Below are 15483 nucleotides of genomic sequence, written 5' to 3'. Positions count from 1 at the left end.
CAACATCTCCGAGTTGCAAGCAAGGGCTTCTTTTAAAAAACAAATCCCTTTGGGGAACAGGAAGGGGGGAAGGTGAGGGGGGGAAGTCAGAAATTCTTCTCTGGCTCAGGTTGAAACCTGAGCCAGAGAAGAATTCAAGCGCTTTACAAATACTTCCCTCTTTGAACCCCAAATCCTCCTGGAAACTTATCCACAGGACTCCAAGGCTTCCTGCTTGCGGCAAACTGCTTTGGATAGTTCCCTACGCTGGTCTGAATCCGCAGCAGGAGACAACTGTTTACACAGAGGGTGTAAAGTGTCGAACAGCCAGAAGGGAGCCCTTGTCATGCATCTCTCTGTTTACTTCTGCCTTCTCTTTGTTTTCCCCCTGAAAGTCACGATTGTGCCGGGGATGTGGAAAAGCTGCGATGGGACTTGTGCCAGGATGCTCCCGGCTGGCCACATGCCGGTTGCCGTAGGAACCTGCAAGATGCACATTCTAGAAGTTGTCCTGAAAGGAGAGGAGGAGTCGGTTGGACAGTTGTAGGAAAGGGGGCAAAGGGGCCCTCGGATCCAAACCACAAAGTCTCAGGATGTCCTGGTGAGTTGATGGCGGGCAGGGCAGTTCCGAAACGGGAGCTTCTTATGGGAACCAGTTGCCAAATTTGCAGTCCTACGTCTTGGGGACAGTGAAGCGGGCAGTGAGATGTGGGTCTCATTTCTGGGGCCAGAGACTCCAGTCTGCCAACTGGTTTCCTTAACTAGAAGAATGAATATCCGTCAGGGGACGTATAGGGCCCTGTGCCTGTTTTTTGCATCACAGACCATGGAATTTGGCCTCTGGTGCAGCCTAAGTAAGCAGGAATTCCAAGAATCTGAGTCTTCATTTTTAAAATGAAAGGGCTGCGTTTCTAGCCCTCAGAGTTAAGCAAGGAGAAAAATCAGAAGAATGTACGTCATGTTTTTGCTAAGTTGTGATAAATTGAGAGGGCGTTTTCTTAAACCGTAGCACCCAGATCTGGACACGGCACTCCAGGTGTGGTCTGACCAAGGCAAAATGTTGTTGCTGTTGTTTAGTCGTTTAGTCGTGTCTGACTCTTTGTGACTCAATGGACCAGAGCACACCAGGCACTTCTGTCTTCCACTGCCTCCCGCAATTTGGTCAAACTCATGCTGGTAGCTTCGAGAACACTGTCCAACCATCTCGTCCTCTGTCGTTCCCTTCTCCTTGTGCCCTCCATCTTTCCCAACATCAGGGTCTTTTCCAGGGAGTCTTCTCTTCTCATGAGGTGGCCAAAGTCTTGGAGCCTCAGCTTCAGGATCTGTCCTTCCAGTGAGCTCTCAGGGCTGATTTCCTTCAGAATGGAGAGGTTTGATCTTCTTGCAGTCCATGGGACTCTCAAGAGTCTCCTCCAGCACCAGAATTCAAAAGCATCAATTCTTTGGCGATCAGCCTTCTTGATGGTCCAGCTCTCACTTCCATACATCACTACTGAGAAAACCATAGCTTTTACTATACGGACCTTTGTTGGCAAGGTGATGTCTCTGCTTTTTAAGATGCTGTCTAGGTTTGTCATTGCTTTTCTCCCAAGAAGCAGGCGTCTTTTAATTTTGTGACTGCTGTCATCATCTGCAAAATAGAGTGGTACTATTCCTTCTCTTTGCCTGGACAATATATTTCTGTTGATGCAGCCTAGAATTGCATTAACTTTTTTTTTTTTTTGCCCTCTGAATACCAGTTGCTGGAGACCACAGGAGGTGAGAGTTTTGTGCTCAGATCTTGATTGCAGGTTTTGAGCAGGCATCTGTTTCACAGAGCTGAAGAGTTGGAAGGAACCCAACTCCCTCAAGCTTTCCTCATAAGGCTTGGTCTCCAGACCCTTGATTATACTGGTCACCCTCCTCTGCACATGTTCCAGCTCTTCAAAATCCTTCTTAATTTGTGGCACCCAGAACCGGACATAGTATTCCAGGTGTGGTATAATCACGGCAGAATAGAGCTGAACTATTGCTTTCCTTGACTGGGACACTATACTTCTGTTGATGCAGCCTAGAAGATCATTAGCTGTTTTGCTGGAGTCCCTCTGAAAGAGAATTGTGGGTGGGGAGCCGGAATTACAATCCTACATTGTGGTCTAGAATAATAAATAATAATAATAATAATAATAAATTATTTATATCCCGCCCTCCCCAGCCGAAGCCGGGCTCAGAGCGGCTAACAACAATAAAAGTAATACAGCATTCTAAAATCAATTCAAAATCAAATTAATGGCAACCATTGGGGTAGAGTTCTGTGATTACCAAAGGAGGGAGTCAGGCTGTGCCTTGGCCAAAGGCCTGGTGGAACAGCTCTGTCTTGCAGGACCTGCGGAAAGATGTCAAGTCCCACAGGGCCCTAGTCTCTTGTGACAGAGCATTCCACCAGATCGGGGCCACGGCCGAAAAAGCCCTGGCTCTGGTTGAGGCCAGCCTAACCTCCCTGTGGCCTGGGACCTCCAAGATGTTTTTGTTTGAAGACCGTAAGGTTCTCCGTGGGACATACCAGGAGAGGGAGTCCCATAGGTACAAGGGTCCTAGGCCGTATAGGGCTTTAAAGGTTAAAACCAGCACCTTAAACCTGATTCTGTACTCCACCGGGAGCCAGTGCAGCTGGTATAGCACCGGGTGAATGTGATCCCATGGTGAGGACCCCATAAGGAGTCTCACCGTGGCATTCTGCACCCGCTGGAGTTTCCATTGACTCATGTTAAGCTTGTGGTCCACTAAGACGCCTAGAGCCTTTTCACATGTGCTACTGGCAAGCCAAGTGTCCCTCATCTGATATTTGTGCAGCTGTTATTCTTGTGTAGAACCTGACATTTGTCCCTAAAGAACTTCATTTTGTTAGTTTGGGCCCAGTTCTCCAATCATCAATCCTGATTCTGTCTTCTGTGGCATTAGCTACCTCTCCCAGTTTGGTGTCATCTGCAAATTGGATGAGCATCCCTCAGTTTCTTTAAGTCATTTATAAAGACATGGAACAACAACAGGACCAGGATAGAACCCTGAAGCACCCCACTTCTCACTTTTTCCCAGGATGACGAGGAACCATTAATGAGCACTCTTTGGGTTCGGTCAGTCAACCAGCTACAAATCCATCTAACAGTTACTCGTCCATCCCACATTTTACCAGCTTCTCCACAAGAATATCACATGGGACTTTATGAAAACCACTGTGAATTTGGCCACAGGATGCTTGACTAGATGCATTGATGCTTCTGTGCGAGAGGATTCCAAGTCAGCTAAGCCTTATGTTTTATATTAAAAAATGGTCCTTTTTTTCTTCCCCAATTTTTTAAATTAATTTTCACAAAATTATAAACAAACAAGACAACAAACAAACAAACCCAAATCATAATCTTATTAGAAATTATGCTCATTAACATTGTTAAGTGACTTCCTCGCTTCCCCTTGGTTGAATTTCCATGCATATCCATTTAACGGTTTTCCAAATCAGAGTTCTTATAAAATTTACCTTTAGCTTTAACATCTTTTAATCTTTACCTTTTGAAATTATACGTATTGATTCATCACTTAACTTATATAAAATCCTAAGCCTATTCATCGACATGTCATATAAATATGCTGTGGTTGGTCCTTCTGGGCAAATGGCGTACAGCCCCCAGGCATCTCAGTCTGTTTTCAGCCTGCTCCCACCCACCTGCCTTACTGACGACCTGTCGAAGTGTAGCCTTATTAGACTTTACCAATTGGTGGGCTCTGCGTTGCTCCTGGATGGGAGGAAGGAAGTCAAATGACACCGAGGGTTGGTTCAGAGAAAGAGTTCTTTATTTCTGCTCTCCGGAGCAGCAGAAAGGCATTTGCGTGGTCAGTCCACAGCAAGTCCAAAGAAATGAGAAATTTCATGCAGTATATATATCCTCCAGGCACCCTCTCCCCCCTTCCCCAGGAATCCAGCCCCGTCAGCTTGTACACACAGGTTGACATCACAGATGTTCCTGCTCCGGTACTCTTAACCATAAAAGGGTTTTCCTTCCTGTACTTCTGACTATAAAAGAGTATTCCTGTTCCTATACTCTTATCTTGGAGCAAGAGGTCACCAGCTCCAAGAACACACTCTGGCGCTGTTCCCAGACTAGGTCTGTGCGTCAGAGTGTAGTAAGATAAGACCCAGACATGTCATCCCTACTCCACTGGAACAGCCAAGGTCGTCCATTGCCGTGACTGATAAAGGAGAGAGCTTTGTTTGTACAGCTGTGTTCTTGTTATGCATTTGCTCAACAGCTCAAGTTAAGGCATTTTAGAAATGCTCTTTTGGAGAAAGAAGAAAAGCGGGGTTTGGGGTCCCGTTTCAAACTGACTGCACAGAAACCCATTCCTTCACAAGGAGTAGCACTGGCTGCCGCCACCTCCTTCTTAGCACCAGTGTTGTCATTGAAGGACTCAGCTGAGAAGAGCATTGAGGGAAACCCGAGTGTTGGTTCTGCCTGCCAATGGGCACCAGCCAGCCCCCACTGTAAAATGGCAAGCCAGATCATTGGTCCAACTAGCCCACTAGTATTGATTGTGCTGACTTGCAGAAATTCTTCAAGGCTCCGGCTTCCTGAGATTATTTCCGTTGAACATTACATGTTTTCTCACCACGGTTCTCCACCCTGGAGCTATGGGACATCCCCTAACCCGGGGCAGGCAACCTTTTCTCTTTCTACAGTGGTGGGTGAGGAAGGAGGGCTGGGCCACCTTCTCTCTCTGGTTTCACCCACACGACACATTTAAAGCCGTCCTTCTAAGCCTACGTGGACCATAACTAAGGTCCTGACATTTTGAAAAACACACCTAAGCAGAAATGAATATTATCATGCCTTGTAGAAGTCAACAAAGCTACACTAACATTGAGATCCACCAGTGATTTTTCTCTGCTGCTTCTTAAAAAACCCCCGACTTGAAAGGGGAAGTCCTTCCTGGCAGGTATCTTGGCCAGGTGGGCAGACAGGTGGGCAAGTCAGCAGGTGCTCAGCTGACAACCTTTGGAAAGAGATGGGATCCCTTTCAGAAATCCCTGGCACAGCAAGGTCTTGGATGCATTTTGCGGAGGGGCTTTCAAGAGAGCAGGTGGGCCTGGGTACCACCATCGCAGCATCCTCATCCTCTTGAGGAAGCACTGCATCGCTTGCTTCCAGGTTGCTTGGACCGGTGTGCAGCATCCCATAGATTTCTGAGTCCCCGCCCCCTTCATTTCCCTGAGTGGTGGGAGAGAGGAGGCTTGGAAGCCTGGAAGCTCATAGAATCTCATACCATAGAGCTGGAAGAGGATCATCTAGTCCAGCCCCCTTCAATGCAGGAATTTTCAGCTCTCCCTCGCGGGGATCGAACTTGCAACCTCGGCATCTTCAGCACCACACTCTAACCAGCTGAGCTATTCTAGAATGATACAAGAGGGAATTGTATTTCCGTGAGGCGAATAGGAGCCTCCTAAGCACTCTCAGCACTCTTAATGAACTACAGTTCCCAGGATGCTTTGAGGGAAGCCATGGCTGGGGAAAGCGTTTTGAATGCAAGCTGCATTATGTGGCCTCAGCCATTGCTATTCATCGAATTGTGGAAAAGGCCGGCAGAAAACCTTCTCTGCTCAGGTGAACAAAGCCCATTTAAGAAAGGTGTTGCTTATCATCTATCGATCTGGGTCGTCAGGAAAAAGCACCAGGACCAGCCTGTGCAGGATAAAAAGCAAAGTGTGGAAGGCTGAGCTTAAGGCAGAAAAGCAAGAGGGAAGAACCAAGGGAGAGGGAGGGGGGCGGAGAGCAGGAAGCGAATAAAACCAACACCTTCTGTGCTTCTAGAAGACACTGGAGCGACGAGAGCTGCACTCAGGGCAAAAATAGCATAAGGTGAATGAGAGCCTGGGGAGATGTAAAGCTGCCTTGACAGCTTCCCATAACAGGGTAGCTGCCTTTTGCCAAAGTCATTAAAGGCTGCTCCGTTGTGTAACCGCAGCTGAAGATGCCTTGCGACAGCCGGATCCTGTCAAGTGCTGATGATCTGTGTCCCTCCAGACATCAGCTGTATACAGTGGTACCTCGGTTGAAGAACAGTCCGGTTGAACGATTCGGTTTACAAACTCCGCAAAACCAGAAGTAGTGTTGTGCTGGTCCCGGGGGCTAACCGAGAGGCGAGGTCCTAGTCCAGTCTATGGTCAAAGGGGCAACAAGGAGACAGTCCGTAAAAGCTGAAGCAGGGAGTCAGGTGAAGTCAGGAACAGGCATCCAAGCAGGGAACCAGGGCTGGTCAGGAATTCTGGCCGGAAAGCAGGACAGGGTCCAAGCAGGAACTGGCAACCAACAATGTTGCTCCCACAACTTGGGACCGGGGCTGGCCAGCTTTTATCTGCCCCGAGGCATAGAGCGGCCCCGATCCTCAGGTGACTCGCCTCTCCTGGCCTGGAGGCGAGCACTCCTCCTGCAGGAACTTAGTTCCCTCCACCTCTCTGCCCTGAGCCTCTGCAGCTCAGGAGAGGCTGGAGGATTACTGGACCCAGAGGCAACCTCAGCTTCCTCTGACGGGGCTGAGAGTGGAGCACCTGCAGGCAATGGGTCCTCCATCACCTCAGGAGCCAGAGCAGACTCAGCTGGTGTCTGCTCCTGAGGATCCAGCACAGGTGAGGACCCTTCAGGCTCAAGCCCCAGTCCCGGCTCAGCTGGTTCTGGAGGTGGGGACTCCTGTGCAGGCTGGGATTCCTGAGGTTCAGCAGCCAAATCCAAATCCCAGACCATCACAAGTGTCCCGGTTTGCAAACTTTACCTCAGTCTAAGAACAGAAGCCGAATGGTGGAAGGGCACCATCAGCAGGAGGCCTCATTAGAGAAAGCGCGCCTCGATTTAAGAACGGTTTTGGTTTAAGAACGGTCTTTTTTCCGTCACGTGAAGTCCGGCTTGCACTCAGAGTGCTCTTCCCAATAACGCAAATTCCCCACACTCTGAGAGCCAGCCTCTCAGGGGGTGACGGTAGCCCAAGTCCAACTGGGGAGAAGATTGAGAGGTGATATTGTGACATGCTGCAGCGGGGTGAGATTCCAGGAGTGCTTACCCAGGGTCTATGTTTCCTTTTGGACAATGATATACAGCAAATATATACAGTGGTACCTCGGTTTAAGAGCAGTCCGGTTGAAGAATGATTCGGTTTACAAACTCCGCAAAACCGGAAATAGTGTCCCGGTTTGAGAACTTTACCTCAGTCTAAGAACGGAATCTGAACGGTGGAAGGGCACTGGCAGTGGGAGGCCTCGTTAGGGAAAGCGCGCCTTGGTTTAAGAACAGTTTTGGTTTAAGAACTGACTTCCGGAACGGATTAAGTTCGTAAACCGAGGTACCACTGTATAGCAGTGATAGCAGGTCCATCCAGTGGCATAGCGTGAGGCAGGGACTGAAGGTAATGGGGCCCATGACTTACATCATAGGAGCCTACACAACACAAAAACACTGTTGCTGTATGTAGGGTTTATTGTATTTTTTTATCATATATTTTGGAAATGTACATCCAGGTGTGTTTTTTTCCTTTAAGTTTTTTTGGGGGCCCCAAGAGCGTGGGGCCCTAAGCTAAAGCTTGGGAGGGTGGGATATAAATAAAATTTATTATTATTATTATTAAATATATAAAGGGCTGTCCCATGGAAGATGGAACAAACTTGTTTTCTCCTGCTCCTAAGCACCTGAACCAATGATTCAAACTGCAAAAAAGGAGTTTCCAACTATATATGTGGGAGAATAACTTTCTGGTGCTAGGAGCTGTTGGACAGTGTAGCAGACTACCTCAGAAGGTGGTAAACTCCCCTTCATTGTAATTTTTAAAGCAGAGGTTGGATGTCAGGGATTCTTTAGCTGAGATTCCTGCATTAAAGTGGGTTGGACTAGATAACCCTTGGCATCCCTTCTAACTGTACAGTTCTATGATTCTATGTTCCTTTTTGTCTGGATCATGTTGATAAGGCGCCCTGTTCTTTGGCTACACTGAAGGCCAGAAGGAGGGGATTTGCTTAATCCATATGAACCATTTGTTCATATAAATGCACTGCACAAACTTTGCTCGGTCTATGCATTGCACAATCGCCACAAACACACCTGTGTTGTTGCATGTACAAACATGAGAAGATGATTGCCTAATTTGCCTCTGCATCCAACAGATACAAATGTCTCTGTGCTGTGTGTTTGCGCAAGTAATAATATATAATAATAATTTATTATTTATACCCTGCCCATCAGGCTGAGTTTCCCCAGCCACTCTGGGCGAATGTATGCAGGGAGTGCATATAATAATGCAACTGATAGCATAACAACATGAGAAGAGCCCACTGGATCAGGCCAGTGGCCCATCTCTAGTCCAGCACCCTGTTCTCCCAGTGCCCAACCAGATGCCCTAATGGGAAATCTGCAAGCTGGACTCGAACACAAGACTCTGTGGTTTCCAGCAACTGGCATTCAGAAGCATTGCTTCCTCCATAGCTTCATCCTCCATGGATTTGTCCCATCCTCTTTTGAAGCCATCCAGATTGGTGGCCACCACTGCTTCCTGTGTCAGGGAGTTCCATAGTCGAAATGTGTTGATATAATAAATAACACTGTGCCCATGGAAGATGTTATCTCCCTGTCTGTTTGGTGGGCATGCAAGTAAACACTACACGTGGAATGCTGCTAAATGACTCTGATTATGATCCTATATTTCATCCATATTGTTGCCACCCTGAAGGCTCCAGGTTCAATCCCCAACGTCTCCTGGTACGCCTGGGAATCTGAAGCCTGGTTGTAGTCCTGGGAGTTGCTGTCAGTCAGTGCTGGCTGTATTGCCCTGGATGGACCAGTGGCCTGGCTCTATATAAGACGACTTCCTGGGCTCCTGTGATTTCACCCCAGATCAGCTTGGTCTCCGGAATCTCCTCTCCTCCCCCTGCACATGTGGCGTGGCTCACTTTCTTGAGCCACCTGCCACTGTTCACTTATTATTTTGCACCTGCTCTCTGCATGGGGCTCATGCCAGTAAGGATTGTACTAACAGAAGCGCAGGAAGTTTGCAGAATTGACTGGGGTGATGGATGCTGCAGCCTTTTGGCAAAGGTTTGGAGCCAGTGGTCTTCCTTGCACCGTATGTAGTATGTGCCCAGATAGCGTATCGCTTCCCCTTCTCCCTTTTTTCTGGGGAGGGGTGGCAAGCAACCTCAGGAGGTTCAAATATCCAGGTCTGTCCACTGCTGAGCTTTCTCAATGCAATGGATTATTACTAACAAAACATAGCAGTTAAGTAAGAATGCTTTGTTCTAGTGGAACGGAAGGCGATGGGCTCTCGGTTGCTGGAGTTCTCAAAGAGAGAGTTTGGATGGCCATCTGTCAGGGATTTCTTTAGCTGGACTTCCTGCATGGCAGGGGGTTGGACTGGATGACCTTGGGGGTTCCCCTTCCAACTCTATAACTCTATAAATGAGGGGATAATGTTCAGCTGACCCGCTCCCTCTCCTTCATCCAAAAGTGGAGCTCTGCCAACACTGAGATCCTGGCCTTCTTTCACCTTGATCTTCCTGTGCCAGTGACCTAGAAACCTCCCCTCCCCTCAGACCGGCAGCTGCCGCCTCGACTAGAGGGAAGCCCGCTTCCATCTGGTCCCACTGCGCAACAGCGCCCCTTGGTGCTCGTGCCAAAGCATTGCCTGGCAGCAGCCCAGAGAGGACCAGGCGTCGGGTGGTTCTGGTGATTAGGCACCCACCTCCAGGATTTTGCAGGATTTCTGGAGGCTTCCAACTTCCTGACGGCCAATTTTGTTTTATTTTCTCCCCCCTCTCCCTCCCTTTTCTTAACCATCTAGATATGAACTGTTGTTGTTCGCAAAGCAGAGAGCGGGGAGGGGAGAGCGCGCGGAGTGAGGTGGCGAGAGCCCGGCGCCAAAAAAGATGCTAAAACGTCACAGGGAGAGATTTCCTTATTGGGTCTCCCTCGCCTGCATCCTGAGTCCATATATGGGCATTTATGTCACAGCAGCCTCGCTCGGGGAACTCCAGAAATGGAAGAGCGGAAGATCAGAGGCAGATATATAAACCCAGGCTGCGTCTCCTCGGCTCTTTGCTTACAAACACCGAAGAGGGGAGAGAGAGACGCACCTGCCGAGCTCAGCCCAGGTGAGGCCTGGGATACAGATACAGCCCCCAGCTCCCTAGGAATTCAGAGCATCCTCCTCTCTCTCTGCCACCCGAGGACCAGCATCCCTGCGTCTTTCCACCTGTCGGAGGATCCCTTTACTCACCCCACCTGGAGCTGAAGCGACCTCTGGCTTAGTGGGGCCTCTGAGTAGCCAGGGAGGGGGCTCTCTCCACCCTTCCACACCTCCTGCTTTCCTCCCATCCTTCTCTCCCCCCCCCCCATTCCCATCTCCTTTTCTTCAATTTTGGACATGTTGAACACCATGGATTTCTCGCACCAGGACTCTCTGTATGACAAGCGTCAGCTGAACGCAGGTGACGCTTCCATCTCCGGGCAGGACCAGGAGTCCCAACTTTTGACGGAGCAGCCGAGGGAGGGAGCCTCTGATTTTCTCCCAGGTAAGGAAGAGAAGCCTGCTCCATCTCACCTTGGGAAGTCGGGCGGGGGGGGGGGGGGGCGGGGCGGTGGATGGACCTGCTCTGGATTTTTTAACCTGATTATTTCACGTGAAGGCAAGCCGGGGGGCAGGTGACCGGCATCAGATTTGTGAGCGCACAGCGGCACGGGCAAATGCCCTTCTCTGAAATGATGGTGTTATAATGGTTAGGGTAAATTTAAGAGTCCGTTAATTGTTTAAAATGATGTGTGGGAGGGGTAGTTAGTAGGAGAATGTGGTTTAGAAATAGGCTGTGATGGCATTCATTAGAATTGCGTGGCTAGAGGTGTGTGAGGGGGGAGGTTAATACAAAAGAAACATAGAATAGAACCAGAAGGGCTCCTACGAGGCCATCCAATCCAACCCCTGCTTTGTGCCCACCAGATTCTATATGTGCTCAAAGCATTCTGGACAGGTGCTGGTTTAACCGTTTATCCCAAAACTTACAAAGGAGGTGGTTCTTCAAGTTCCCTGCTAGGCAGCTCATCCAACTGCAGAACAGCAGGACATTATTATTCCCATTTCACAGATAGGGAATGGTGGCACCCCAGTGCTCCAAATTTGGGTTATTCCCATTTAGAATTTCCCTTTTCTGGCCAGTGCTCTGCACTGGATTGAAAATTGTGCTTGGGTCCAAGAGGGGAAAGTCCTTATCTCCATGGTAGACCCTCTACCTTTCATGCAGGTAACATGTCCAGGTAGGGCTGAGAAGGGCACCTGCCTGAAGCTTTGCAGAGCTGCTGCCAGTCAGCGCAGACAGTTCTGAGCTAGATGGACTGAAGCCCATCTTGTATCTCTTCACTAGGACAACCTACTTGCTGTCTCCCAGTCTAACCAATGGTTAATTGCTAAAAGGAAGGGTCAAGGCTGAAATGCAACTGGTGGAGGCCTTTACCCCCCAGATCCCAAGCCTGTGAGGCTTGGTTATAGCTGCTTAGACTCTGCACATGCTCAGGAACTCTTCCTTCTTCCTTTATTTCACGTGCTCTGGAGCCATTAGGACCTGGACCAAGGAGACCAACTCTGGGATCTAGCCCTGGGTCCATGAAGCCTTGAGCCCGACTCACCTCCTAGAAGTGTTATAATGGTCAAATGAGTCAGGTGTGCGTGGGCATCGTAACCCACCTCAAACTGCTGGATTAGGCTGCAAATCCACCTTGAACAAGTGTGAGAGCCTCATTGCAGGCACCTCACAGCAGGACATGTCTCACCCCTATTGCATCTGGGGCATGAAACAGGGCCATGGGGAGCTACATTCTACCAGCTCAGGCTATTGGTCCATGTAGGTCAGGTCTGTGTCCTTGATTTATTGCCTGATCTTCAATGTCACAGTCAGGCAAGGGGCTCATCCCATCACCTGCCACCCGATGGCCACCTGTTTAGCTGCATTGCAAGGGGTTAGACCAGATGACCATTGGGAAACCTTCCAACTCGACAGTTATATGATGCCGGGACCCTTTTGGCTGAAGGATTAAAGCTGCGGCCATCTGCTTGCAAAGCTATGTGTGCCACCATCCTATGGGGCCATTGCACCTTCCCAGAAACCTCTGCTGCCTTTTCTTGTGGAGCTCTGGTGTTCTATGATTCTATTTGTAATGAAAACGCTGTGTTTCTGTTTTCCAGGTGACTTTATGGGCGCCACAATGAACCCTGAAACCACAGATTACTACTTCGTCTCCGGACAGCCCTCCCCACCGGTCAGCTATACGGGCAGCTTTTTCATCAAGACAGAGCAATGCCAAGACCAGGAGTCCCTCTTCAACCTGATGTCAGGTATCCTTGGTCTTTCTCCCTTCTCGTCTTCAGAGGCCCACCAAAGGCAGCCGGATGCCGCCTACAGTGTCCCAGAGGCCATTCAGAACCATTTGGACCTCTATTCCACCTGCCAGCCCGAGCTGAACATTTCTGTGCGGCCGTCATTAGCTGAGCAAAGCTATTCCACGTTCTCCAGCCCTGACACCATCCAGCAAGCCCAACCTTCTTCCGACGTGGGGGCCTCTTCCCAATGCCTCTTTAGCGAAAAACTGTTGGACAGCAAACAGGACATCAAGCTGTCCGCCATCTCCCCTTCCCTGGAGAAGTTCAAATCTCCTTGTTCCCACTGGGACCCTCTCAGCCAATCTCAGAATTACCTACCAGCGGAATACACCGCTCCAGAGACATTCCGCCCCACAGAGGCCAGCCAGACAATGTTCTCCCAACTGGCATCAAAAACCGAGAATGTGCTGTCCGTCAGCTGCCAGTCGGAGCTCAACGGACTCCCCGAACAGTCGGGTTCCTTCGGACACAATCTGGACTTCACTTGCCTGCCAGAAAGGTTCTCCACCCTCACACAGATCCCCAGTGACTTTGTAGAGGCCAAGATCCCCAATTTACCGCCCCAGCTCATCCAAGACTTTGAGTCTTCCTTGCCCCAGACTGAGGTCATGCCAAACCTGGCAACCACCAATGACCAGAGACTACACACCAGCCACACCCCGCCTTCAACTCCCATGACGGACTTCCTGGCCCATTCCTCCAGCTCCTTGGTCAACCCTCCACCCCCCGGCCGGACCCCCGGAGCCGTCCCAGAGCCAAAGAAGAAGCCTCGCCGGGGGAAGTGCTCCTCCAAATGCTTCTGCCCCAAACCACACGAGAAAGCCTTCGCCTGCCCGGTGGAGAACTGCATCCGTTGTTTTGCGCGGTCGGACGAGCTCAACCGCCACCTGCGCATCCACACCGGCCACAAGCCCTTCCAGTGCCGCATCTGCCTGCGGAACTTCAGCCGCAGCGACCACCTGACCACGCACATCCGGACGCACACGGGGGAGAAGCCCTTCTCCTGCGACGACTGCGGGCGCCGGTTCGCCAGGAGCGACGAGAAGAAGAGGCACAGCAAAGTCCACTTGAAGCAGAAAGCCCGGGCGGAGGAGAAGCTCAAAGGCCTGGGCTTCTACTCCGTGGGACTTTCTTTCGGGATGCTGTGAAATCCCGGGGGTGTGGGTGCGAATCCTGTTGGGACTTTGCGGGGAGGTTTTTTCTTTCTGGAAAGGCCTCTGGGAAACTCAGGTTAAGGTTCCTTCGTGCAGCAGAGAGTTGAAAGGAACGATAGACGTGGCTGGACACAAGCATTGTGGCTTGTCCTGTTGATTCATTTTTTGGAGGTGTCCGGGTGGAAGAACGTGAATGGAGGGGACCAAAAGGGTCTGGTGGGATGCGGGCAAGAATTCAAAGTCATTCCATGCTCATTTGCAGAGGAGTTCAGGTCCAAAGGCCAGCTTCTGAGTTGTCAGAGAAATCTGTATTTTAGCAGAGGTGAGCTTCTGATTTTCAGCACCATATGAGTAGCGGACAGCTCCCAGTGGCCGAGCCGGGCTGAGCAAGGAGCTGAATTTCCCAAACAGCATTCGTAAAATATATATATATATATTACAAGGGGGAGAGAAACACCTATCTCTGTTTTACACAAGAACAAGACAACTTTACGGTTTTTAATGAACTGAACCGACTTTCATCACATAAGCACTTTAATGGGCCTTCCAGGGAGAGGGGAGGGGTAATTTAAAAAAAATATATCCTAAAAATAAAATTTCTCATGTTCAAACCGCAGGGCTGGGGAAGGAGACAAAGTTGTATACAATCAGCACAGTTCATTGCTTTGTTAATGATGCAAATTGTTGCTATGGAGTAGGCAAACTTTGCTTAATGAACATTTTGTATATAATTGTGATTGCAGGATTGGGTGGGCGGGGTGATTCTCATTTTTTATGTAAATCTCTCTCTTTGTAAAAACAGAATGTGTCAGGGTTATTACAAAGCTGTGTTTATTTTTACAATAAACAAAATTTGTTTTAATCTATATAAAAAAAAGTTTTAAGATTTCTTCTATGTTGCTTTTCACCGCCAGCTTTGACCCCAATCCAGATTCCCACCCCCACCCCCCACCCCCTGAGAAACCCAAACCCTTCAGTAGTGGGGATTGAGAGACAATTCCTAGTTCCCTGTTTTACCTGAAGGCAGCACAACGGGTGTTTCGGATGTAAGTGGGAAAGGGTCTCCTAGGCAGAGATGCTCATTTAGCAGCAAAAAGGATCCAGGAATCTGCTTTGTGGAGAGGAACAGAGACCCCCCCCCCCCACAGCCAAAGATATCACCTCTCCAAATCTATCCAGATTCCTGCCCAAACCCCCTCTTGTCTGGGGCTGGGGCTCGGATTCAGAACCAGAGGAGTCTCAGTCCGCACCAGATCCTTTGCCTCAGGCATCATCTGAACCTAGTCTGGGGCCTGATCCTGAAGAGTCCCAGTCTGCACAGGTTCCCCTGCAATAAGCACCAGCTGAGCTGAGTCAGGGGCCTGAGCCTGCCCTGGCTCCAGATGCGGGGATTACCTCATTGCTTTCAGCTGAGCCATCACTTACAGCTGCTCCACTACCAATTGGGTCAGGGGAGGCTGAGGCGGCCCCTGGGTCTAGTAACCCACCGATGTCTCCCGAGCTGAAGAGACTAAGATCTGAGAGAAGGAGAGACCTGAGTACTTGCAGGAGGAGTGCTCGCCTTCAGGTGAGACAGGGAGGTGAGTCACCAGGGGATTAGGACCGGCAGGTACCCTGACAAAGATAAAAGGCTGTCGGACCCCACCCCAGGTTGTGGGAGCAACATTGCTGTTTGCTAGAACCTGCCTGTTACCCTGTGCCTAACCTTGCCTGGTTTCCTGCCTTGGCCCTGTCGGATTGACTCCTCATGGAGCCCTTGGATTCAGGACCAGACCTGGACCACGTTGCTCGGGTTAACCCCCGGGCCCAGCACATGGGTAATTCTCCTGCACCCACTCTGATTTTTCTATCAAGGCTCTCCATGGCATGAGTTCCCAGCGCTCTGCATCTCCAAAAGCTGTCTTATCCTCTTTTAAAG

The 15483-nt window shown here is 49.7% G+C and overlaps 2 protein-coding genes across 4 annotated transcripts in view; both read left to right on the top strand.

The window, feature by feature from the left end:
- Positions 1-484: 484 nt before the first annotated feature.
- Positions 485-14409, top strand: EGR4 (early growth response 4). Of its 3 annotated transcripts, XM_079990958.1 has the most exons (4): positions 485-580; positions 9826-10135; positions 10438-10555; positions 12217-14409. In XM_079990958.1, the coding sequence occupies exon 4, from the start codon at positions 12225-12227 to the stop codon at positions 13557-13559; it is 1335 nt and encodes a 444-aa protein (XP_079847084.1). In that variant the 5' UTR covers positions 485-580; positions 9826-10135; positions 10438-10555; positions 12217-12224; the 3' UTR covers positions 13560-14409. The 3 variants fall into 3 exon arrangements, with proteins under 3 accessions (XP_079847084.1, XP_079847085.1, XP_079847083.1); XM_079990959.1 differs by lacking the exon at positions 9826-10135; XM_079990957.1 differs by having other exon boundaries at positions 9826-10555.
- FBXO41 (F-box protein 41) overlaps positions 3715-15483 on the top strand; it is a 127401-nt gene continuing 115632 nt past the window's right edge. Inside the window, exon 1 of the mRNA XM_079990808.1 lies at positions 3715-4118. The gene's annotated coding sequence lies outside the window, so the exon portion shown is untranslated. The remainder of the gene's footprint in view (positions 4119-15483) is intronic.

Source organism: Podarcis cretensis (assembly GCF_951804945.1).
Source record: "Podarcis cretensis genome assembly, chromosome: 9".
In the NCBI taxonomy this organism is placed as follows: Eukaryota; Metazoa; Chordata; class Lepidosauria; order Squamata; family Lacertidae; genus Podarcis; species Podarcis cretensis.
The sequence above is the reverse complement of the archived record's forward strand: the minus strand, read 5'-3'. Positions and strand labels throughout refer to the sequence as shown.

What these genes read in the sequence shown, in the direction of transcription:
- EGR4 (XM_079990957.1), top strand. Translation starts at nt 10,408, where the DNA reads ATGTTGAACACCATGGATTTCTCGCACCAGGACTCTCTGTATGACAAG. An exon ending in AGCCTCTGATTTTCTCCCAG is followed by an intron (nt 10,556 to 12,216) that starts GTAAGGAAGAGA and finishes TCTGTTTTCCAG; the next exon opens with GTGACTTTATGGGCGCCACA.